Below are 25337 nucleotides of genomic sequence, written 5' to 3'. Positions count from 1 at the left end.
TAACAACTAGGCAGAGGTTTCATGTGGCTACACATCATGTCTACAGTATAAATAACACGTGGACCACAAAATTGCTATTACTCAGCAATTTTCAAAATTTCATGTTTCAAAAACATGGGCAAAAGAAAGAGGATGTGACATGTCTGGGAAAGTGTACTCAAAACAAGACAAAAAAAAAAAAGGCACTGTTTGAAGCTGCAGAAGTATACTTAAGGTGAGTTATATTTTATTTTATTTCATTAAAATATATTTTAAAAACATACTGTGTAAAAGAATTAGGATTCTCAATAATTTATTATTTACATTAACAAATTCTGTTTGACTGTTATTCTACAGATAGAAATGAAAAGTCTGTGGAAGGGAGTTGCATCAGCTTCTCCAGGACCAAGCAAGCCTCTTGTCCAAGAAACAAGTCCAAAAATGCATTTCTTTCCATTTTAGTCCCTTCAAAATAATATTTGCAAACAGATGACAAAAAGCTCAATGAAAGGTCATGCTAGTGAGTGTTGAGCACTCACAGTGAGAGCTGGGAATTTGGGGTGCTCTGCAAAGGAGAGACCCCAAGGAGACATTAACATTGCACTACTCAACAGTCAAGAGGCTGCAGGGTACAATCCCACTCTTGCTCCCACTGTCCTATTTCTGCTGAAATCCATGGCATTACACAACAAGGAGGCCTGCACTTGACTCCTCCAGGCAGATCTTAGAAAGCTGGACAAATTCCTTGAGACAGGGTGGCAGTGGAGAGGCTGTTTTTCCTAGCACTGTAGGCACACTGCAGCTTATCATTCTTTTTCAGTCCAAACACAACATAAATCTCCTTCCCATCCTCTGGGAAGAAATATGCATAGGGAATTATCTCTCTGATGTAAACATCTGTAAGCACCATTCACATATGCTGGTCCACAAGAAAAGTAAAAATATTATCAAAGTGCCTGTCGTGGCCTTGACCCTTCTTAGTGGAGCAGCTCAGCTTTCCCATTGGCTTTCCAGACTTCCAAAATCATCCGGGTACCCAAACATCATGCACAGCTCATTGCAATGCCAATTGCTGTCTGCTTTACTATTCCAGGAAAGAGCAGTCGCCCTTTCAGTGATTATACAAAAGCCCATGATTAAAAGAAGTAAAGCTGTCAGCTCATGTGTTCTGTTTACTGGAGGCACTCAATGGTATTTCTGACATCTCGTGTAAGGCACCAATCATCCAGTAGCTGAGCAAAAAGCGACCCACGAGACCTCCATTAAGCAACTGCAGAAGGAACTGACAAAGTTCAGCTGGTTTGCTTGTCTTCTTGCTTACAAAGCATAAAAAGTGTGGTCACGCCATCCGAGGAAGTTTATGGTGGTATCCTAAAAGGGGAACTCAACTTGCACCACAAGGAGCACGGGTGACTTGTGCCTGCTTCAGCTCAAGTTTCTGACAGCTGCATCATGGTGGCAATTCCCATAGATATAGCAGAGATTTCCTGGATCCCCAGGAAGCCTCTGCTGCCTTGTTTTCACAGAAACTGAGTTTGTTGTCAGCAGCAAAGCAGATATCTCCTCACAAGATGTCTCCATAACACACAACACACTTATAAAACCAGCTTTGCGGTGCTCTTGCTGCAGCTTCGCTGCTGTTGGTCCTGTCTGCACAACCTTATTCAGAGAGATGCAATGCCAGAGATAGCAGAACCTATGGACAAAGAGGTTGTCTGGATGCTGGCTGACTGCACCCCTGAGCAGCCTCAGTCCAGAATGTCAGTCTCAAATGGGACCAGGTGGTAGTATGTCAAATTGGTGACATAAGCTGTTGGATCGTCACTGTCTTCCAGCTCTGAGGTAAAGTCACTAACACTTTCAAACCTAAGGAGAGATGAAAAAAAAAAAAACACCAAAAGGCATTAAGTAATTTAGAAAATCAAAGGAATTGAAAAAAAAATACTAAGGGAGTGGGAGAAGCACTTGGAGCTGATTTCATCCACACCTCCTTCACCTCCTACACTCATGTGTTTATGACTAAACTATGGGCCAGTGAGACCCATGATGCACAAAAGTAAGTTTTCTTGTCACCCCTGACTTTCAAAGCTACTAGTGAGGAAGGAAGGAAGCAACAAGTGAGTCTTGGAAGAGTGAATCATGCAGTTGAAGTCCACATCCTTCTATTTTGTTCCCACAGCATATGTAAACAACACACGATGCCTCAGTTCTCACACAAAAGTGAAAAAGAAACTGCCTTTGTTTCACATCTGAATTTGGACTCTCAGTCTTTCACTTCACAGGCACCTTCTCTGGGTTTGGCTTTTGTAAGAGACCAAGTGTCTAACACAGGTAGGAAAAAATGACTACAGTGTCCTTCTTCCAGAATCTAGCTGTCCTTCCCATGGTACAAGGTTTAGATTTTGACAATCAAAGAATCTACAAATATAAAAAGATTCCCAAATTTAGTTTCACTTGTTTTGGTATTTTCCTCCCCACTTCCCAACACCTGTTTCATAACCTGCACTTTTGCAAGAATTACCTACTGTCTCATACCAACTCTCAGCCAGAAGGCATCAAGCTGTTAAAATCTACACTTCTCTCAGTTACACATATTCCCATTCCAAGAAGGCCTGAATTTCTGTGGTAAGAAACATTATCTTCTTCCTAGATAGCCTAGCAGTCAAAGGCAGTCACTGCAGGCCAAGGACTGAATTTCACCTAAGTTTTAAAAGGGGTATGAAGAACTGTAAAGTTTCTTTTTCTCAAACTCTGTCTTTAATGTTTTGAAAGAAATTTCATTCACTATGACAGAGTGAGAAATAAAAGGAAGTAGAAACTGAAAAATTGCACAAGATGGAAAAAGAAATTCTAACCTAGCCCTCATTTTAGCATGTGTCTCTAACACCTTTATCAGGCTACTGCAGCTCTCTGAATGGCAGATAAACAGATGAGCTTTAAAATAATTAATATTTAAAATTGCATCTCATCTACACATGAACTAATTAGATTCTTCAGATAAGTGAAACAACCGTGGACATCCCTCTAACCACACCCTAGAGGGTGACCTAAGAGTTAAATATTTCAGAGGACCTGAAGAACAGTGGTAGGGTAAACAAACAGATAAATCTCCCACTCTCATATCTTCCCAAAACTTTATTTAGAAGTATCATGGGTTATTGGATAGCCTGGTCTATATATCCTGCGACGTATGTCGCAGTTCTTTTCCATACTCCTTCCTTCCTGCTCCTTCTCATCTCTTTTTTTTAAATATGAGAGCCAAAATAGAGAATATTTTTTTGAGCAGAAACTCATGGATTTTCTCTCGCAGCAAAGCTGTGGCTTTGCTCTTCACTTTAAACGAAACAGCAATGAGACTGAACTTTGAATGTTTATTACCCTCATTCCTCTAGTCCCTCCAGGCTGTTTACTTGCCTGCGTGTGTGGGAATGTGTGCACAAGGGATTTAACTTGGTATCTTGAAAATACTTTACAGATTACACTGTGCTGTCTTATGGACTGCAAGCGATCCAGAAACAACAGATTATGAAATACCAGTGGGGCAGATAGAGTGAAGAAAGTGGAAGAGGAGTCAAGAAGGCTATTCAGATTCTGCTCTCTTTCTCTTATCAGCATAAAGCTACATTATTACATCTGAAAGGTCCCACAGATTTTGTGGTTCTCCAGCCTCACTGATAGGTTACTACAAGCAGAATGGAGGTGCAAAGCAGTGGAAGTCAGATGCTGTGGTTAAGCAGAAAGCTTTTCTTGCCACTAAAAATGAAGTGTGTGCACAGCAGTCTGCAAAGCACTGCTCTAGAGTGCTCACACAAAACCAAACTCAATAAACCAGGACTGTTTACCACAGTCAGAAGCTGTGTACGACACCAACAGTCAAAATGCTTTTAGGCTGTTACCAATAGGTCTTTCTCTCAAAATAAATTCTGCAACTCTACTGTGGACCTGCAGATTCCTAAATGCCCAAACTGCTGCCCTTCATTTTTTTTCCTCTAAGTACCTTGGCAGACACACTGTCTTTTGCAAGAGCCTACCTCTTGTGTTGTAAGACAAAATTCTTTATCATTTCAACTTCTGTTAATGCATTAGATTTGCTACTCAGATTCACCAGGAAGAAGAGGGAACAACATAGAAGCTTATGGTTTGTACAGGCTTGCTGGGTAAAAAACTGGTGGCTGGGCTCAAAGAGTGAGGGATGGTGAATGGAGTTAAATATATTTGGTAGCCTTTCACAAGCAGTGTTTTCCTGGGCTCAGTTTTGGGGCCAGTCCTGTTGAATATCTTTATTAATGGTCTGAACGTGGGGATCAAGTGCATCCTCTGTCAGTTTGCAGATGACACCAAGCTGAGTGGGAGTGCCAATGTGCTGGAGGATAGGAAGGCTTTCCCAGAGGGATCTGGACAGGCTGGATTGATCAGCTGAAGCCAATTGTATGAGCTACAACAAGATCAAATGCTGAGTCCTGCACTTGCGTCACAGCAAGTGAGCCCACGCAGAGATACGGGTTTAGGGGAGAGTGGCTGTGAAACTGCCTGGCAAAAAAAATGACCTGGGGGTGCTGGTCACGAGCAGCTGAACAGGAACCAGAGTGTGCCCAGGCGGCCAAGAAGGCCAATGGCATCCTGGCCTGTATCAGAAATAGTGACCAGCGGGACCAGGGATTGTCCCCCTGTACCCAGCACTGCTGAAGCAGCACCTTGAATCCTGTGTCCAGTTCTGGGCCCCTTACAGCAAGAAGGACATTGAGGTGTGGGAGCGCATCCAGAGAAGGGCAACAGAGATGGTGAAAGGTCTGCAGCACAAGTCTGATGAGAATTGACTAAGGGAGCTGGGGTTGTTTAGTCTGAAGAAGAGGAGGCTCAGGAGAGACCTCATTGCTCTCTACAACTGCCTGAAAGGAGAGTAGCCAGGTGCAGGGTTGGACTCTGCTCCAGGTAACAAGTGACAGGGCAAGAAGTAAGGGCCTTGAGTTCTACTGGAGAAAATTTAGATTACATATTAGGAAAAATTTCTTGACTGAAAGAGTTATCAAGCATTGGAACAAGCTGCCCAGGGAAGTGGTTGAGTCACCACCACTGGAAGTATTTAAAAGATGTACATATCATAGAATCATAGAATGGTTTGTTTTGGAAGGGACCTTAAAGATCATCTAGTTCCAACCCCCCTGCCATGGGCAGGGACACCTTCCACTAGGTCAGTTTACTCAGACCCCGCATCCAGCTTGATCCAGGGATGGGGAATCCAAAACCTGGGCAACTTGTGTCAGTATCCCACAACCCTTATCTAAATATTTTCTTCCTAATAGCTAATCTATTTCCTTCAGCTTAAGGCCACCCCCTTTATCCTACCACATGCACCCATGAAAATTCATGCAGATGCTCTATATCTCTCTTGCAGGCCTCCTTCAGGTACTGGAGTGAATTTGCCAAAAAGGCAGCTTATCCAATGCCACAGACTCTGCTGCTGGCCTAGAAGACAGAAGTGCAAACAGTCTGTGCAGAGAAAGGTACCTCTGTAACAAAACCAAATCATGAGTTCAAATGCATTTATTTACCACCTTTTTCTTTCAAAAGGACTTCAGACTACACTCCAAGAACCACACACAAAAGGACTAGTTATGCCACATGGATGCTGAGCACACTGGCTTCACCAGAGTTGGCAACAGTATGGTGTACTGCCAACTAAAATCAGAGAGAAAATGAAGGAAGCAGAAAAGACCTCCTTCAGAACAACTGAGTAAGCAATTGCAACTTGGAAAAGTGCTGTGGTTTCTTTTGCAACAAGTGTGAAACTTTTCAGCTGATGGATCACGGGGCAGGTAGCTCCACAGCACTTCTTCCTAAAAAATACAGGTTTGCTCTGCAAAACGTCTCATTCAAGTCCATCAGCAGCCAAAACCCATAAGAACCTCATAAAGAGTTTAGTGCAGCTGAAAGAAAAAAATTCCCATCTGAGGATATCAAGTCCGCAAGGAATTAACTCTGATTTCAGGGTAGAACACACCATAAATCCAATTTTACTGAAACTGAAAGAGAGCAGCATAGGATTTGAAAGATATTAAACTTTCCTTTCTGGGCTAATAATATACATTTAAACCAACTGTACAGAAAATCTCTGCTCTTGAAAAAGGTTAAATTTTTACAAAACAGCTTTACTACACTGGTTCCACTATCTCATGGCTATTATGTCTTGACTATAAAATACAGCTGCAGGATTGGAAAATTTAGGGCACCATATAAAACACACATTCAAAATTTATTAACTTCTTGACTCTTGACTTCACATCCTTTGGAAAGTTAAATAAGTTAGGCTGCACAAAGTCAGGCTCTTACCCCAGATTAATTTCTTCCACCAGTTTACGGGAAACTATGCCTATCATTCAGTTTTTATCACATTAGTATTTTCTGACCTTAACAGTCTCTGACTTCAATGGGATGACAGTTAGAGGATTGTAGTTTCTGATCCCAGGCTGGTAGGTTTTACTTGGGCTGGAGCACATTTTTAAAATCAAAACTAGCTATAAATACTTTTTTCATATTAAAAAAAATATCAAAGTAAGGCAGGAAAAGGCTTTCTTTGGTAATTTTCTCCTATAATTCGTCACTCTCAGTACAAAGAGTGATCCACTGTGAACTATAACAATTTTAATTTCCAGGTATTTGCCTTATAGAATTACCTCTAGTGTGCCATTTCAGCCTCATTATTACAAGCTTATAAGCTTAAATGCTGTTAGCAAGGTCAGGGTTCAAAACACTAAGTGATAAGTTAATAAAAAGACTTCAAGAAATTACACTTGAGCCAGACATGCTCTCCAGCCCCTGACAAAATGTTGCCAAGCTCTAAACCTTGTTTACAGGCATTTCAAATATGATAAGACAGATCACTGCATTCAAAGATAAAGGCTCCATAAGTCTTTAGTTCTTTCCTTCATTTGACTGGTCAAAGGAAAAAGTAGGTCAACATTTCTCATCAAAAATATTAGAATGATTTACTACCTGTAGCTCATTGAAATATCAATCCCCTGATATGACAGAAATCTGTAGAAGCATATTTCCATCGATACCCATCTGTGAATACAGTCACTGACTTAAGACCTACATGAATCACAGAATGGTTGGGGTTGGAATGGACCTCTGGAGACCTTTCACTCCTACCCTCTGACAAGGCAGGGTCACTCAGCCAGGGCATGTAACACAGGAATGTGTCTAGGTGGTTTGGAATGCCTCCAGAGAGGGAGACTCCATGACCTCCCTAGGCAGCCTGTTCCAGTGCTCTGCCATCCTCAATGTAAAGAAGTTCTTCCGCATGCTGAGACAGAACTCTTTGTGCTTCAGTTTATGGTCATAGAAGCCCTCTTGGTTACAAGTTTCTGACCAGAATACCTATATGCATTAAGAAGCAGAATTTTCCAATGAGAGCAGTCTAACTTGCCTTTTCCCTAAGGATATACACATGCTACACTAAGTCCCAGCTGAGCAGCTGTTGACCTTTGTTCAATTACTTTCAGGGATGTGTTCCCCTCTGAGGACAGTGTTTTGCTTCCCAAACATTCTACTACCCTTTGCAGCAGGATATGCCATTTGTTAGGCCGTTTGAGTTTCCAAGTTTGGGCTCAAACCAGTTCTCACCACAGTCATGAGAGAAAGAAGTAATTCTGTTCTCCCTTTGCAGCACCCCTTTGGCAATCTCAGTTCTTTTTTCATAAACAGAGGATTGATCACTTTGGGGTCAATCATTCTCCCATTTTACCCACTTCAACAGGATATTGCTGTGAAGTGCTAGCAGTCAGACCCAGTAACCTTTAACCAGTCAGGATGACAGCTGTACCAGTCTTGCTTTTAGACAGACAATAACATTTTGTTAGGAGAGTTGGAAAGCTACAGTGAAGGCGACAGCATTGCTCTTGCTCAAACTCCACTTACAAATGTTCTGCTGAATCTACATCCAGGTGCTTCTCTTTTCCATTAGGTATACTGTGGTCAATGACTATCGTTTCAGTGTTGGCTAAACAGAATCCGTTTGATCGCATGATTTCTGTTAGAAAAAGAAAGAAAAGAAGATTAAAAAAAAAAAAAAGCTGGAAAACAACTGTGTATCATATGTAATTGTCATGGCTATGAACTGAGATGTGCCCGTGACATTGAAAATCTGCACAGGAAAGCAGGAATGAAGAGTTGGTTTCAGAGCTTCTTACATCCGCAAACTGACAGCACTCAAGCAATTCTATTCACCTAACCAATTCACGACACAGAGCATCTGAAGCAACTACCACTACCAAATCATAACTGTATTTTTCTTAGACATTCCTAGGATTAAGCAAAAATAAAAAAGACATAAAAATGGAAATGAAAAGTGATCGTACAAGTTAATTCAACCACCAACTCTAAGTTGTGTAAAAAAATACCATGTTTTACACTGCCCTTGATACTGCTTATTTGTTTCTGTGTTAGAAGCCTCTAATACAGAATATCTAAAATTTACACCTAATTCCACTGACTTACTACTATGGGGAGAATTGATAACTAAGAAACAGTATTTAATGCAAATGAGAAGTTAATCCATATCTGTGCTCTATGGAAAATCAAACTAGGCAAGTCACAATGATTTCTTTCAGTCACACAATTTTAGATGAAGCTAGGACCAACAAAATAAATGCACTTTTCAAAAAAAATCAGCTAACTACTGACTTAAGTAGGATAACTCTTGATCTGCCTCAAGACACTATGACCCTCTGTTACAGCCTTGCATTATCAGCACGACAAAAAAAAATTAGTCTGTGGCACAAAATATGGTAGGCAGAAAGCACACCAACAAATTTCATCTATATATACAGTTCAAGCAATGAAAAGGAAATGAGGCATGAGAGAGGAGGTAATTTTTTTTTAACATTACATGCTTCTGCATTAAGGTAAACCCAATATTCACTTCCATATTTTTGTTTGACTCAAAGATGAGTCAAACTCATCTTTGACTTTCATTCCGTATTCTACTGCAGCTCACTTTAGCAGAATACATTTGGGGGTTGTGTAAACACTGAACCCCAGCAGAATCACATTTCACATGACTCATCTTGAGCCAGCATTGTATGATTGTAAAATAAGATTTACACCATAAATTCAAATTCAGCTTTCATCTTAGATGGCGGCCCTTTCTCTCTTCTTCATCACCTACCACTCTGAGCAGAACCATGCAGGAGACAGTTTGTTTTTTCAGAGAATACAAAACATTTTTGCCTGCTTTTCCAAGACTGCGAGCCAGGTAGAAAGCTGCATTATGAGTAACAGGAATGTCCGTATTTTCCTAGTGTCCTTGACTTGACCTAAGAGTTACTACAGCATTTCACTGCTGCATGAACTGCTTTACCCATTATCATTTACTGCCATCTACTGACAGCGCTGCCAGACACTGAACCATGTCCATTGCGCAACATCCAGATGAGCCAAATATCAATTAAAATCAAATTTCCAGCTATGTTCTTAGCATTAATGCAGCAATTACTTGAATGATGAAATTAATTACAAGAGGCTTCTGTATAGCAGGTAGGAGAATTAGTTAAGTAAGTATGACTCGTCACTACCAACAATAATTTAGAATTAAAACATGCTATTATTCAGCTGAGATAGTTTTGTTAATACCAAAGAAAATTGATACCAGCTCCTTGCCACATTATAAATCTTAGAGGACTATGCAGTATTTCACTTCAATTAACTGTAAATAAGCTCTTCTGGTGACACAGAATCAGGAGTCGGCATTAGGTTTGAACAAAGTGTTTCAGTACAGAAATACAAAACCAGGCACACCAGAAGCTCACAGACCTTTTGACAAGTCAGTGGCAGATGAAGAGGGGAAAGGCTAAAAGAATAGGCAGGGATAGGCTCTCCACTTTACCCACTAGCAATCTGTGGTTTAGAACTTCCTGTGTCTCCACCTGTGACAGGTTTCAGTGTACTTTTCCTCTACTTCCTTGTCTCATTCCCTTTTGAAGTCACTTCGGCTTTCAGTTCCACCATATCCTATGACAGTGAGTTCCACTCCTTAACTATGCTTTGTATGGAAACAAAACAATATTATAACCTTTCTTTTGTTTGTTTAAAGCCTATTGTCTGTCAATGATATTGGATAACCTATAGCTCTTGTTTCATAAGAAGTACAGGGTAATTGACCTCCTCCTATTCACAGCTTTGTAGACTTCCATCATACTAGTCTGTCATCTCTTCTCACAGGTGAAGGCATCCTTCTTTAATTAACCCCTTTCTTAGAGAAGCTGTTCAACAACTTGAATCCTCGCTGGTTTCTTGTATAATTTCAAATTCTGTTATTTCCTGAGATGAAGAAACCAAAATTGTGCATATTGTGTTCAAGAGGGGGCTATCCTCCTCTCCTCTGTTTCCTTCTCCTTTCCTAAAAACACTTAATATTCTCACGGCTGATATTGCCCATTGCTTGGCACCAAGCTTACCTTTTCACAGAACTATGTCAATAGCTCAAAATCTCCTTTCTAAGTGCTAACAGTGCTATTATATGTGATGACGTGCAGTAAGGACTGAATTTTCCTCACATTCACTGTTTTGTGTTTGTCAGCCTCCCATTTCACCTGCTACTTTATTGCCTGAATGCACCTTGCACAATATATCAAGGAAAATTGTATGTTCTATATCACAAAGCACTATTGAGAACTACATTTTGAATTGTTGATACAGAAATAATAATGGGAACAGCAAATGAAGTAATTTTCATTCTTCAATTCTTGTGTAAACTGCAGATAGTTAACAATTCTTACCTGATATTTTAACTGGACTTTGAAAGCTTGGCTGAATTTTATGGACATTGTCATTTTTTAGAACTTGGTCCAAAGGAGATCTCTCAAAGAACGTGAGGACAACTTCAGACCTTGAATACTTAAAAAGAGAGAAATAAAAACAGACATCCATTATTAACCAGTAGTTTACTTTGTCCCTCATCTCCATTTCCACCCCTTCATAGTATGACAGAAAGACTTATTACAAGTGACAGCTTGGAGGCATCATTACACAGTTTTGGCACTCAGCATTTCTCCAAGTTACTCAAAAAATTGCTGCTCCCTTCAGAGTTTGGCAAAGCCCAACACATTCTAATCTGCATGAGAGTGCATGTCACCATGAATGAGGAGTCAAGCTGGGCTAAATTGGAACTTGGCTTACTCACCTTCCAGGGCATGTTTATAATAGTCTTCAGAAGCTTTTCCACTTCATTAAGTCTGGCTTCTATATCATGGGCTTCTTTTATTGTGATGAGCCCTAGAAACAAAGTAAACAGATCATAAGCATAAACAAAAGCACACTTATGCACACTTTAGCAGCCAGAAGCAGCCCTCAGGAAGATGTAGAACAACCTCAAATATGCCTTCCAGAAATGTCTTTTAAACCAACTGATGATAAAGAGTGCACCCCAAACTGAGATGGGTGTAGTTTACAAGCAGAGTTGCAAGCCTGACACAAACTCAGCTGTTTATGACCATATGTAGGAATTGCAAGACAAGCAGAACTAGGACAACCTACTCCCTCACCCACAGTTTCACTACACAGCATTCCCAGTAGTGATAGTTAAACAGCCCACTTTCTGCTTCCAAGAACCATTATTCATCCTTTTTTCTCCTGTAAATAAAAAGCAAAAGAAAACACAAGAAAACCAAAAGACACATCCTAGAGATAAGAGGGAAAAAATAAACACAAGCTAAATAAAAGGCTTTGAGTGCAGTTTTGTATTTCTTTGACTGTAAGCCCCAGTGAGTGGTCCAAGGAAAATTTTTCAGTATCATGTTCTTCAAGTGCAAGATAACTGTTAGGATTTTTTTTCCACCTATTCAGTCACCGAATTTATCACAGTGCTGCAGAAGGGATTAAGACTGAAATTTCACTGCCCAATATCCAGAATGATGCATTACAATGCAACATTGAATTGCTTGGTATGGTGATCTCAAAACATCAGTACCGTATTTTGTATGTATAACTTGCAGGACACTTCTAACTTTCCCCTCCTCTAGCAGACTGAAGGAAATACAGCACAAGTTAGATGCATGTACAGGGCATATGAGGAGAAATAAATCCCAAAATCCCACATCCCTCTAGTGGGCCTTTTATTGCTGATATTTACAACCTACTTTTTCTAATCAAATCATCATTTAACTTCTACATTTGTGCATCTTTTCCAAGGAGCAAGATACACCCATTAAAATGAAATACCTAAGAAAAATTATTAAATATAAGAAGCCACAATAAACAAACAAACAAAAAAACTGAACAAAAAGTTGGAACAGGCAAAGACACAATAAATCAGAACCATCAGCAAATTAAAAATCAGCAAAGCAGTCTGTGAGAAAGCACTTCAATATACTACATTGTGTTAAAGTAAGTGTATCTGCATCTTCCATTCAAAAGACAAACGTAGAGCCATCAAACATGCAGAGTGTGGGAACAGCATCCACAAACAGCTCTAGTCTGCACCAGTCCTTGCTGTTTGCTACCAATGAGATACAAGCCCACAGAAACTTTCCAGATAGAAGTGTGACTTGGAAGCTGTCAGCTCTCCTCCAGTTACAGCTCTAAATAAAACAGAGATTGTCTCCAAAGCAACCGGGTTTACTTGTCAGTTGTCCCACAAAAGTCCCCCTGCTTGTATAAGACTTTCTCTTGCTCAACAGTCCTTCATTTTGCCTGTTTTTCCAGCATGGCTATTGCCTCACCCCAGAACAACTCGCCCCCTCTTCTGACAGCAGAGCAATGCATACCAGCAGGCATATAAGGGAGGTGCTGTGTGTCTTGCTTTGGCTGGTATACACTACAGTTAGGTAGCTTTGCTTGGAAATTCTCTGAAAGGCTGGAAATGTGAATAAATTCATCTGCATGGTTCCAGAGACTGCATACTAGCTGGGCTGTGCTTGGCATTACAGACCTGAATTGCAGACCAGCACCCTTCATTGTCCTAACTACGGGGTACAGGCCTGGGTGGATCTGCTTCACCCCTCCACAAGTATGTTCTCATCCCACATTTGGATCAAGTTCAGATTTTTCAATGAATGGGCTGTCATCTTCCCTAAAAGAAAGAAAAAGCTGCCAATGGTCCCGCAGCTCAGACACCCATCCATGATGTTAGAAACGCCCTGCTGGCCCTGCTGCAGCCCACATCAGAGAAAACAGAGCCAGTCACCCTGGTGCCAGCTGCCTCCACTTCTCCTGCTGGTCTTGATCCACTCTGCATAAACACTGATATAGTCAGAGCAAAGACTGCCCAGCTGTGGTTCCCACCTCATCACCAATCCACCAGGGATTCAGCACTCAGCTGCTCCCTCTCAAATCTGCCCTCGATCTCGGAGCCTTTCCCAGATAAGCATGCACTGTTGGAACTAGTATTTTACCAGGAAAAGGGATACTTTCAAACAAATGAAGATATTCAGACTGGGAGGGGGAGAAAAAGAAAAAAAAAAAAAAACAAAACCACCTCGGCAACAACCCTGAGCATTCATCCCATGAGGAAAACCAGCCAAGCGGTCAGGATTTCTCTCATTAGTAATCAGGGAAAGCATCTGCAGCTCCACATGGTCTTTTTATGCTTCACCAAGAAGTCAGACAAGGCTGTCAGCCTGTTGCACTGTCACAGATCACCCCATGGGAGGTTTTACAGCTTCTTGCATTCGCAAGGAATTTCCAGCCCTGGTATATTATCTCCTTCCACCTCTTGGAAAGACACCAGCCATGCAAACCCACACTCCAACCTGGAAACTGGCACAAAAAACTTGTAACATCTGACACCATAAAAACTCTTTCTTACTGAAGCTTTCAGTAATATCAAAACCAAAAAGCAGACAGCATAGGAAGGAGGGTGATACATCTGCCTGGACAGCTTCCTATATATGTGCTCAATGATTGCAGATGTGCAGCTTTGGGGCGTAAGGCTGCTGACCTTAAATGAATTCCCTATACAGGGAGTTCAATTTGGCCAGGCTAAAGCCTTTCTTTTCATACATCTGTAAACCAAACAAACAGAAACCACTTGATTGGCCTTATATACATATATTTAAACCTGTGATTTCTTGTGCAATAGTCATGAAATTTGTAAGACCCTCATTTATTTTAATTCTACAAGTCTCTGTTTTTAAAAGTTAACAGATACTCTTGTGGTTTTCAGTTAGTCATAGACCATGATCCCACAACCTGAGAGACTGATCCCAACCCCACAGCCACTCTAACCAGAGCGAGGTACTGCCTGCCCAAGCAGCCAGGAGGAGTGGAGGTTCTGGTCCTTCCTTTCCATCCCTTTCAGCACTCTCTAACTGGTTGCTGTCATGAACCACAGCACTCACGTGCAGGAGGAACACTGGAGTGTCACAAGGTAAAGTCTCTGGTGTCAACACTGGCTTAAGGTGCTCCCACCCTCCCCTGTACCTCATTTCCTCTCCCACACCACAACACAGAGCTGCTTCTGCTTTGCCAGCACAATTAGGTGAGCAGCAGGGAGTACCTCAAACCACTCCTGTGAAAGGCTTCACCTCAGGAAACCCCAGACTCCACAGAAGAAGCAAGAGATGGCAGGCGAGGATGCCCTATCCAAGCTCCTTTCTCACCCAGGCACCATATTAAGTTCGAGCAGGAGTCAGAATTTGTGTAAAGACAGGTCACAGAACTGCACCCAGGTTTCCAGGCTTATTCTTCATTTTGTGGGGGTTTCTCCTTGGCCTGTCTTCTTTCTCCTGTTTGGAAGATTTGTCGAGGCAGAAAGTGAAAAAAAAAAAAAAAAAAGCCAGAGACTGATGCAGAATCTCCAGACGCTGGAAACTCCTGAACAAACAGACATGCAGACATGCCAGCTGACACTGCAGACAGAGCCCAGCACCCCCACCATTCATTAACCCTGACACAAATGCACCAAAATGTGGATGCATCTGAAGTGTGTGGGACCCCCTGGCCACATATGAAGCATCCATACAGCAGCTACAACATGTCCTGAGGTTGTTGTCTCTGCCCATGGGCCATAAATACATGTCTAGCCTGCATTTCCATCTGGGGCTTTTACTACCCAAGAATCCTTACTCCATTTGCTATAAAATAAAAACAAGATACCAGTAAAGCAGCCAGTATCCTGGAACCAGTTGTGCTTTCTTCACTTGTTCTGTCATGCAACAGAGCTGAATTCAGAGCTGGGAAATTTGTTAGTGAGGTCATGGTGAAAGGCTGTTCTCATGCCTTTTTCTCAGCTCAGGCCCTTGTCTGGACTGCTAATGGAAAACATGCACAAACTCCTCCCAGGAAAACTTTGCTCTCTGTCTTGTTACCTCTACTGTACTTGGACAATTAGCTGTTATTTCAAGTTATTTAAATGCTATAAACACCTATGTTTATAGCGTTTGAGGTAAACTGGAGTCCCACTGGCTCCTTTTTTTTGCCACAAACCCTGTTGCCAAATACCACAAACTTCTAAGATTCCTTCACCCTGCACACAGGGGAGCCAACAGGCTGGGTGACAGGAGGGATGACACTGCCTAACCTAATGCGACACTCATCTGTGCCTGGGAGACCGCTTTATTTTTTATTACATAGTCAATGACCTCATTCAATCTTTTTGACATTTTCTCTTGTCCCCTTCCAGACCAAGAGCCCTGGGCAGAGTCCTTAAGACTGAAAAGGATTTGCTTTCAGTTTGAGACCAAGCTTAGGTAACAGCTCTGCACAGAGAAACGTGTCTGGAAAAGTATGGCACAAGCAGCACCAGAAGCCTGCAGCTTTCTTCCTGCCCTGGGTCCCTGGTGCCGGGGCAGCTGCAGGAGGCTGGGAGAGCAGGCCAGCAGCTGTGTACCTGGCACGCTGGCTCACAGCGTGGGAGAGGGGCCCAGAGCTGCTCACAGGCAGGAAACGAGCTCAGCAGCAGAGGAGAATGAACAGAGAGCCAACTCCTGATGTAAACACACAAGCCTTGGTAGGGCTGTCCTATTACTGCTGTGTGAGCCACCAAATCTGCAACGAATGACATTCTGAAAACTGCAGATAATGCACCCCATGTTTCTACCACAGGAAGCAGTATAGGAATTGCAGCATGTACTTCATGGCTCATAATGAAATCACAGAGCAGTCCTGACAGTCAGCATACACAATAAGCATTGTCTCAAAAATCCTCTAGTGGCTTCCAAGGAAGAGTAAGTTCATGCCCAAGTCAAGTATGTATCTGTAATGTCATGTCCATGATGACACACAGAAGTCTGTTTTTCTGAAGATGTACAAGTCACTATGTATACATGATACCAAACTGTAGGCAAACCCCATCTCTCCAATCTGAAGGACTACACCTCATGTTTGTGGTCAGGACAGGAACAAAGAATGTCCAAGAGATACCCTATTTTCTCAAAATCAGTTCTACACATACAGGAAGCTGAGCAAGAGCAGAAGCCAAGGTGTACTTTCTGAAAATACGTGCAAAATGGAATGCCAACAGTCCTAAATGCTGTGTGTTTCAGTATGCACATGAAGATTAAAGTTGCACTGAATCCACCTCATCTAATTCTCTCTCCATTTCCTATAGGGAGACTGCAGAGTAGGTCTCAAAGGGAAAAAAATGAGTAACAAATAAATCCAGAGAGAAATCCTACTGTGTTCTGCTAATCCACACTGCAAGAAAGATTTGAGGCTTATAGATTTAAATCATGAGTCCATCCTTCTCTCTTTGCACAAGATCCCAAGCAGCAGTTAGGAATTTCAAATCTTTAGGGAAGATATATAAGCTGCCTTGCATGGGAGACTGCTACTTTGCTGTCTCTCCTGACCAGACTTCAAAGGGAGATGTGCCCCTTTCCCCCAGTTACAGTATTAATTACCACTGCAGTGCTAAAACTTTTTTATCCTTTTCCCTCATAGCTCCTTGCCCTCAGATATGTTCTAAGCCTTGTGCACACAGGCAATCCAGGATGCAGATGGAGCAATAGAAGGAAGGTCCTAGTCATTAGAGAATAATGTTAAAGAGTCTAATTTCATTCATCCAAAGAATGGCCAGGTCCAAAGTCAGATCAGGCTGTTAGGGACCATATGTAGTTGACTTCTGAACAGATCCACAGACAGATATTTCACTGAAACATGCAGAAACTGAAGCTACTCAGCTGGTACATGGATCAGGGCTGAAAGATAACAAATAAGCCCCATTTTTTTCTGCTGTTTTGCTCCTTTGCACTGCTTCCTACTTCCTCCCTCTGCTTAACTGGGTCTTCTCAATACCATTTCAGCTGTCATTGTTCCCCTGCTTCATGGCCACCATACCTTGCTCCTCCTGGCAGCTGCCCAGGTAGGATACCTCCTCACGTGTTCTCTCAACCTTGCCACCTGGGAACTATGACATTAGCAACCTCAGGATGGATTCTGAAAAGGCCAAACCAGCTCCCATTAACAGCTGTCTCTTCTCTGATACCGAGAGAAGGATAAAAGATTTGCTAGAAGGGCAAAGGAATACTCAGGGGTATGTAAAGGCAGGAAATTAAAAAAAAAAACAGCAGATGGGAAAGCTTGTTTCACACAACTTTTCTTCAATAACTGCAGAAATAACACCACAGGAATCCCTTAAGTCCAAGGACTTGATAAGATCCAGAGAAGGGCAGATAATTACAGGCAATCAGGGATGTCAGATCTTCAATTACTAGAGACCAGGTCTGTCATTTTTTTGTTCTCTGCCTGTTATTTATGTTGTCTTCTGCAGCATCTGGTTCTCATCACCAGGGACAGGATCCTAGAGCTAGCTACAGCACTGGTCTGACTTAAGTCTGGCGCCTCTAGCAACTCCTCTTTGATGCCTCTTGCCTAATTCTTCGACCCCTCTCTTTTGGGGCAGACACACTTGCCCCTTCCTCTTGTGGGGGAGTTCATCCATGTCATGTGACATGGATGTCATAGGGACAAGGAATCACTACAGCCTTTTCAAAGGATTTGCTATTGATGCAATATCACTGACAAGATCCCTCTTGGTGGCATTACTGAGGGAGCAACTAAAAGGACACAGCAGAGCTGAAAAGAGGGGTGGGTGTAGGGAGGTGGACTTTTGACATTTATCACATTTTGCTGCCCTTCTTAAGCTTGATGATGAGGACCAAAAATTTTTAAGAGGTATCAGTACACAAAATGTGTGTGAGTCACTCCATATTTTCAGAAATTCCACTAGGTAGTAGCAAACATATTGAAGATACTGAGATAAATCTTTTTGATGCAGAAAGAGAGAGAGCTTTTAAAACCCTGCCCACACCTTTCTTCTTTTGGAGTTCATATGAAGTATATGCAGGATGGGGAGAAGTCCTGCCCAAACAACTGTCTGACTGAAATCCCCCAAAGCAAAAGTGACCATGACCTGAGGACCCTGGCACACTCGAGTACCCATGCAAAGAAAGGAGGCAAGTTAAAAGCTGAGAAAACCAGACCCTCGAGATGATGGGTTCACCACACATTGTATTATTAGTTATGGGATCTCCCAGGATCTCTGGAATGGAGAAGGCACGTTTTGGTGGCAGAACAGAGCAGACAGGCTTTCCCTACAAAGCTCCCTGTCTTGATGCCTGATGAGCCACAAGAAAGAGAAAGATGTCAAAGAAGCATGAGATAGGAGTGAACAAAGCAGTCAAAACCTGATGAAAAATGCAAGCTCCTACAACCATTTTTAGTACTGATTTCTTATCAGGTGAGAGCTGTCATGAAAAACACACCTCATTTCCATTCCTTTCCACCAAAAGCTTCCCTGACACATTGCCTTGGTTCACCACAAAAAAGCAACTTGTGTCTGGCTTTATAACAACACAGTCAGCTCCATTTATCTCCATTATTACAAATGAACCATGAAATTCAGCTGATAAAAAAACAAACCCAGAAGCCGCAAACTTAATTTTGGTTATACAGTTCTGCTAGAGCCTGATAACCAAGAGCTGCATCTTTTGTCTGCCAGACAGAAGCTCTGAGCAAGCTCCACTAATGAACTGTTGACAATGTCAACAATGAAAAGAGCACAATAGATGCAGTGTATTTATCTGTATTGTCACAGTACCGAGAAACAGCTGCTGTCTGTGGAAACCACTATGCTGCTTCTGTAGAGCTCCCTTTTCTCATAAATCACACTCCCAGATGGTCTCATAAACAACAACAACAACAACAACAACAACAAAACACGGTAATGCAGCATATAGAAAACTAAGTTATGAACACGGTATTTGCTAGCAAACAATGCTCCTGGGCTGGCTCTTCGGGAACTGCCCTCTGTGTTGTGCACATCCCTCCAATGGCAGCCCTGGAGGAGTCTCCCATTGCACAGCCACTGGGACATGGAAAACAGCTGATCACCTGCTTCCTGCAGGAGGATGCCCCCCCAGAGGCAGGCACAAGGCTTGGAGCTAGAGCTCAGCCTAGTCTGAGGTCTGTGAGGGACCGCTCAGGTCTGCTGCAGGTGAAGTGACTGCTTCTACGCTATGAGGCAAAATAAAGCTGCGAGGTTTCTATAGGAAATCTCCACCACTACTAGAAAACTTCTATGGATGGACAGAGGTTGAGCACCTGCAAGGTGGAAGGTAACAGAGAAGTTCTACAGAGCCATAAATAACCATGGATGGCAGCACACTGACGAGGGAAACCTGGAGGCAAAGAAAAGGAACAGAGAGGAAATAATAGAAAAAAAGAGCAAGGGGAAAAAAGACCACAACAAAGCTGAATGAGTCAGAGGAGGCATGGAAAGGAGTAAAATGACAACTTTAGGAAGAGAGGCCCATCTAGTAATAAAATAAATCTGTAGAGGGTTTCTGATTCAGCAGCTCAGAGTATCAAAGCAGGACCGGGCACTACAGGTAGGTACAATATGAACAGTTACATTGGAAGAGCATCTGAGCCTCTGTTCCGGTAACAAAGGCAACAAACAAGTGCAGAGGAGGATTGCCAGAAATACCCTGCCACTCCAAAGGCAAAACAAATCCCAGGTTTGAAAGGCTAGCCTAATGTGCTCTTTTGGCTTCCTTAAGGGGTTGATTCTGCCCCACTGAAGTCAGAGGCCAGGGAGGTGTGTGACTGCTGACTGCATTGAAGCTGGCTCAAGTTCAAGGATAAACCTTAGATGAGACCTGCTCCCAAATGGTATTTAAAGAAAATAGGAAAGGAGGCGGGTGGGGAAAGGAAGAGTCCTTTTCCAGGTGTATACCTCAGTTTTGGTGCCTGTTTGGTCTGCTGCAACTATTTCTATTTCCATCAATTTTAAGTCAGCTTCTAAGTCTGTAGCTCTGTCTTTCTCAAGAAAACTGATTAAATTCAAAAGTAGACTTTGCACAGAGAAACAGACAGTTTAGTAACATTAGGCTGTGATCATTGCAGGAGTGAACGAACCCGTGTTTTCCTGTGATCCTCTTTTGTACATTTGCCTAGAGCAAGGGACAGGCAGATTTCAAAGACAAATAAAATACTAATAAGTTACTGGTAACATCACAGTGAATCATATTTAGTCACCCTGCAGGTATGCACATATCTAACCATGTTTACCAGCTTCCTAGTGAGATGCCTTGTGTGGCTGAACATCCTTGGCCTTTAGCATCACTGTACACTCCAGATGCAGAGAGTGCATTCTGCCACGTGTTCTTACTAGTTACCAAAGACAAGACAGAACTGTGGGAATGCCCTACTCCCCCCAGGACTTCCCCTCCTCTCATATCTGAGAAAGGGTAAGATGAACAGCCACTGCAGACAGCTACACCTCCCATCCTCTCCTCTGCAATCTCAAAGCACTCAGCAGCTCCAACAAATAGGGAAGGGGAGAGCATTGTGGAAGTCAGTCTGGGAGGATGAGGGGTCAAGAAAGGAATGGAGAGAATGGTTTCCTCATGCTGAGCAAGAAAAGGAGCACACTCCTGCACAGCATGAACTGTCTGCTGAAGCCAGCAATAAAGGTAACAACCAACTATTTCTAAAATTGCTGACGTTTTTAAAATAACCACAACCTTTGTTTAAAAAGTTAATAACATCAAATAGCTCAAGCTTCCATTCAGTCATATCCTTTAAATGTAACACACTGCAGCTTGACTGAGCTGTAGGATAATGCTAGCCCTTTTAATGCTCCTTAGGCAAATCTGTAGGGACTTTGGAGTCCTTCAATGCAATGCAAATTTGGTTTGCAACACTTTATCACTTCCTCCAGATAAAAGGCACAGCTGATATTCACCTTCTTTCAGGAAGCCCAAGATAAACACACACACACACAAACATTTGCATATGCAAATACATATATATAGATATATATAAATATATATAAATACACACAAATGTAAATGACTAAATGCTAACACACACAAGAATAGGCTTTTGTCAGGTGTTTTTGTTGGGTTAAGTACATTGAGCTTCACTGTAGACAGCAGGACATCTGCTTTTAAACACAGCATTAAGAAACCATGCTTACTCCATTAATTTTGTAGAGACTGGACATGCCCCATGCAATCTTTTTTCACATGCAAAGCTTTGCATCACTGTCACTTAGTTAAATGTGATTTTTATGTTTCAACTTTGTCAAGTTATCAGAGGCTGTAACCAGCCAATTTAAAATGTTGGTATGATGAAGTGTTCTTTAGGCAGAGAAGCATACTCTGCAAAGTAATTTTCTTTAGAGCAGGAGCAGCATAATTTTAAACAGAGAATTGCTGAAATTGTGACGCACACTGTAATCGCTTAGAAACTACTCCTGATTTTTATTCTGCCTCTGTTGCAAAGTTAGCCCCCACCCCTTCAACAAGCTAAACAGATCATAATCTTCTTATATTAGGTTTCAATTTTTCAAATCCTGAAGTGATGCTTTGCTCATTCCCCATTCTACTGAAGTCAGTGTTCCTGAGATAAAGGTAAGTCAAGGTTGCTGGTTCTAGGTTTTAGGCAGAGATTAAGCAACACAGGCTGAGGATGGTTAATCTTTCCCAGCTGTTCATACACAAATGCTTTCTACCTGGGATCTATCAAGTAAAGCCAGTGCAAGGGACTATAATCCCATCTGGCTCAAACTGCACAAATAATGCTTCGGAGAGAAGTGAAAAGAGTTGAATACTTTGCAAAAGCTCTGTCAGGCCTTGAGACAGGAAAAGAACCATGCTCACTTGAGAGAGGCGCTGAGGAATGAGAAGGGCTTTTAGGATAAGCTGCAGCTCCTGTGAGTAGCCAGCACTGGGAGGGGCAGCAGGCCAAGGACAGAGTCCATTTGCAGCCAGACACAGCACACACCCCAGTCCAGTTGCCAAGCCACTCTTCAGAGCCCCATAAAGCTAACAAGAAGGACTACCGGCACCCTGGGACATCAATTTTTAGTCACAGTGACTCTGGTAGATGCTGTGTCCTGCAGGCCACAGGCAGGCTTGCTTCAAACCCACCCAGCATCCTCAGAAGCTGTGGCCCAGGTGCCACATACACTTGAAGGCCACGTTACTGAGCATTTACTGCCATTCAGCACTAGTAAAAATCACACCCGCAGTTCTTTGGGTAGGACACACGCGGTGGGTAACAAACTTTTGCGGTACTTTAGATCCCTGGTCAGCAAGAGAAAGGCATGAGGCACCGTTTGTGCCGATACACACCAGGGCTGAGAGGTGGGGTCTGGCTTCCGCAGGCACAGCCCCATTCCCAGCCTGCACCCAAGCGGGAGGAGACAGCCCCCCCCTCCGGCACCCAGCCCTGCGAACATCTCCCACTCGCACCCCGGAGCGAGCAGGGGCTGCGGGGCTGCTGCCGCCCGGGCTGCCTTGCGCCCATCCCCGCCGTCTGCAGAGGGCACTCGGGGCCCGCGAGTGGCTGCGGAGCGCCCGGGGCCGGCGGGGCCGGCTGCCACTCCCGGCAGCGGGGACGGGAAATCCCAGTGCCAGAGGACACAGGCCGGGGAGAGGGCTGCCGCTCCCGCCACACAAGGAAGCTTGGACAGGGGAAGGTATACGAGCGTTTTAATGTGAGGCACATAAAAATAAACCAAACCAAGCCTACCACCAGAGGTTAGGGATGTGGCAGGACCATGGAAAAAGACGTGTGTCACTATAAACACCTGTCAGAAAACATCCCTGGGGAGGCAGCCCGGGCGAGATGGCCACTGGCAGGGAACAGAGCTCGCTGTCACACAGGGATGGTCCAGGAATGAAGTCCGGTGGGTTTATACCTGTACAAGCGGTGGAGACCCAGTTCAGAGAACAGCAAAATGCAGACCCTCTACAAGGGGTCTCACTAGCAAGGTGGGAGGCTAAATGAAAGCTGGGGAAAACTCTCCCATCCTCTCAATCATGCACAGAATATCAGCTTTTCCCCGTTCCTGTTCAATCAATTTATGTCGTAACTCAAACAAGTGGGGAGACTGGAAGTGCTAGGCATACACCCACTTTCAGATGACCGGATGCTCCTCACCACTCTGCACACTTGAAATATGTCAGAATAGAACACGTAACTCTATCTAAAAAATACCCCAACAATTAAACAAACTAAACCCAACCCCCAGGACATCTAGGGTACATCCTGATTCTGCACAGCAAGGCCTGAGCTTGGACAACATCCCTCGAGTTTGGTTAATCCACTTCAGAAACTGGAAGAGAACAGACGTCTCTACTAACAGCTGCTGCAATTCCCGTTTTCACAGAAGTTATGCGAGGAATTATGCCAGCTCCCAGAGTTGCTCCGTCCCCTGGCAAGCGCCGCAGCCCTTTTTTTTTTTGCCCTCTCCTTGTGGCAAACAACATACCAACATGCGGAGATTTTTCAGCTACACCCTTTTTCTTGCCAACCACCCCCCAGCCCTTCCTCGGGGAGCCCGGAGGCACTGGAGAGGGGCAGCGCCAACGGGGATCCCTCTGTTCCCCCAGCCCAGCTTAGCCCGGAGCCGCGCAGCTGGAGACAGCAGCAGCGATACTGGGATCACCTTCCTGCGTGGAGCCCTCGGTTACAAATGTACACTCAAAAAAAAAAAAAAAAAAAAAAAAAAAAAAAGGAGAAACACAAATCAACATCCCGGGAGGAGTTTCCGACCGCAAAACACCCCCGCAGTTTTTCTGCCCCCCCGCCCCGTCCGGTTCTCAGCGGTTCCAGCTCCTCACCCCGTTCCTTCCGCCGAGAGGGAACCGTCCCGTTCTCACCCGCCCGTCTGCCCCGGCCACCGCCACCCCCGGGGAAGCGGCGGCCGAAACCCGCCCGCCCGCCAAGCAGAGAGCGCCAGAGCCGCGGAGGCTGCTCAAACCTTGGAGCAAGGGAGAGCGGGACAGCTCGGGCCGGTCCTCGGGGAAGGAGTCGAGGAGCCGCTTGAAGAGGCGGCCGAGGTCGGAGTAGCTGCGGTGCAGGTAGAGGATGTTGCGGTCCGACCACTCGGTGCGGATCTCGTAGAACTCCTCCTCGTCGCCCCGCCGGCTGATGATGAGCCGCCGGATGCCGTTCACCCAGCAGCCCCGCACGTACATGTTCACCAGTGAGGTGCCCTCAAACACGGCCGAAGCCATCCCGCCGCCGCCCGCACATCCCCCGCCGCCGGCGCAGGGCGAAGCGCACCGCCCCGCGCCGCCGTGGCCAAGTTAAGAGGAGGAGGAGGAAGGAGGAGGAGGAAGAGAGAAGGGGGGTGCCACCCGCCGCACGGCCCCCCCGGCCTGGCCCTGCCCGCCGGGGCTGTGTCGCCTCCCGGCGCTGGAGAGAGGCTCGCTAGTGCCTCATAGACGGCGGCCGTAGCGAGGGGACGGCCCGGGCACCCTGCCCCGCCGAGCCCGCGGCGCCGAGCAGGGCGGCTCTCACCCCCTCCGGGGCGGGGAGCAGGGTGGCTCGGCCCCCTCTTGTCGGCTCCGAAGCAAGGCAGAGCCCCTCCCGTCCAAAGGCGCGGGGACGCCCCGGCCCCGGCCCCGCAGCCAGCGCCCACCCCCTTCTCCGAACCCTGCGGTCCCCGCGGGGCGGGATCCTCCTCTTCCTTCTCGGGACGTTTTCGTAGACACCGCAGACACGACGAGGAATTTTTTTTTCTCCTCCCAGTGACCCCGTTTTTTTTTCCGTTTTTATTCTTTTTCCTTAAGCCTCCGTCCCGGCCAGCTGAGGGAGGAAGAGGGAGACTGCCAGGCTGTCAGCCGCCAGCAGCGCGCAGGGTGAACCAGCGCCCCCGCTGTGCCCTGGGAAAGCTCGGTGGAGCCCCCGGCAACCGAGCCTGCACCTCCGGCGGGAAGGGGCGCCAGCACAGAGAGGAAAAACAGGAGGAAGGGAGTACACAGCTGGTGCCTGGGACTCCTTCGGCCTTTTAATAATAGTCTGGCGGGACGGCATCCCTGAAGGAGCCTCCAGCAGCATCGCGTACGGCAGGGAGATGGGGAGGTCTGTGCTGCAAATATAGTCCCTCCTTCCCACAGGGACCA

The 25337-nt window shown here is 44.4% G+C and overlaps 1 protein-coding gene across 1 annotated transcript; it reads right to left on the bottom strand.

The window, feature by feature from the left end:
• Positions 1-204: 204 nt before the first annotated feature.
• Positions 205-24697, bottom strand: PXDC1 (PX domain containing 1). The gene is made up of 5 exons (XM_053978584.1): positions 24191-24697; positions 11162-11253; positions 10758-10875; positions 7900-8011; positions 205-1845 (listed from the first exon to the last, which is right to left on the bottom strand). The coding sequence occupies exons 1-5, from the start codon at positions 24444-24446 to the stop codon at positions 1728-1730; spliced, it is 696 nt and encodes a 231-aa protein (XP_053834559.1). The 5' UTR covers positions 24447-24697; the 3' UTR covers positions 205-1727.
• Between the last annotated feature and the right edge of the window lie 640 nt (positions 24698-25337).

The sequence above is a fragment of the Vidua macroura genome, chromosome 1 (assembly GCF_024509145.1).
Source record: "Vidua macroura isolate BioBank_ID:100142 chromosome 1, ASM2450914v1, whole genome shotgun sequence".
Lineage (NCBI taxonomy): Eukaryota > Metazoa > Chordata > Aves > Passeriformes > Viduidae > Vidua > Vidua macroura.
Note: the sequence above shows the minus strand (reverse complement) of the source record. Positions and strands in the feature narration are given on the sequence as shown.

Excerpts from the sequence above, each read along its gene's own strand:
- PXDC1 (XM_053978584.1), bottom strand. The coding sequence starts at position 24,446 with ATGGCTTCGGCCGTGTTTGAGGGCACCTCACTGGTGAACATGTACGTG. Across the intron at positions 10,876-11,161 it reads TTATAAACATGCCCTGGAAG|TATTCAAGGTCTGAAGTTGT; the intron begins GTGAGTAAGCCA and ends TCTCTTTTTAAG. Across the intron at positions 8,012-10,757 it reads AAGTCCAGTTAAAATATCAG|AAATCATGCGATCAAACGGA; the intron begins GTAAGAATTGTT and ends TTTTTCTAACAG.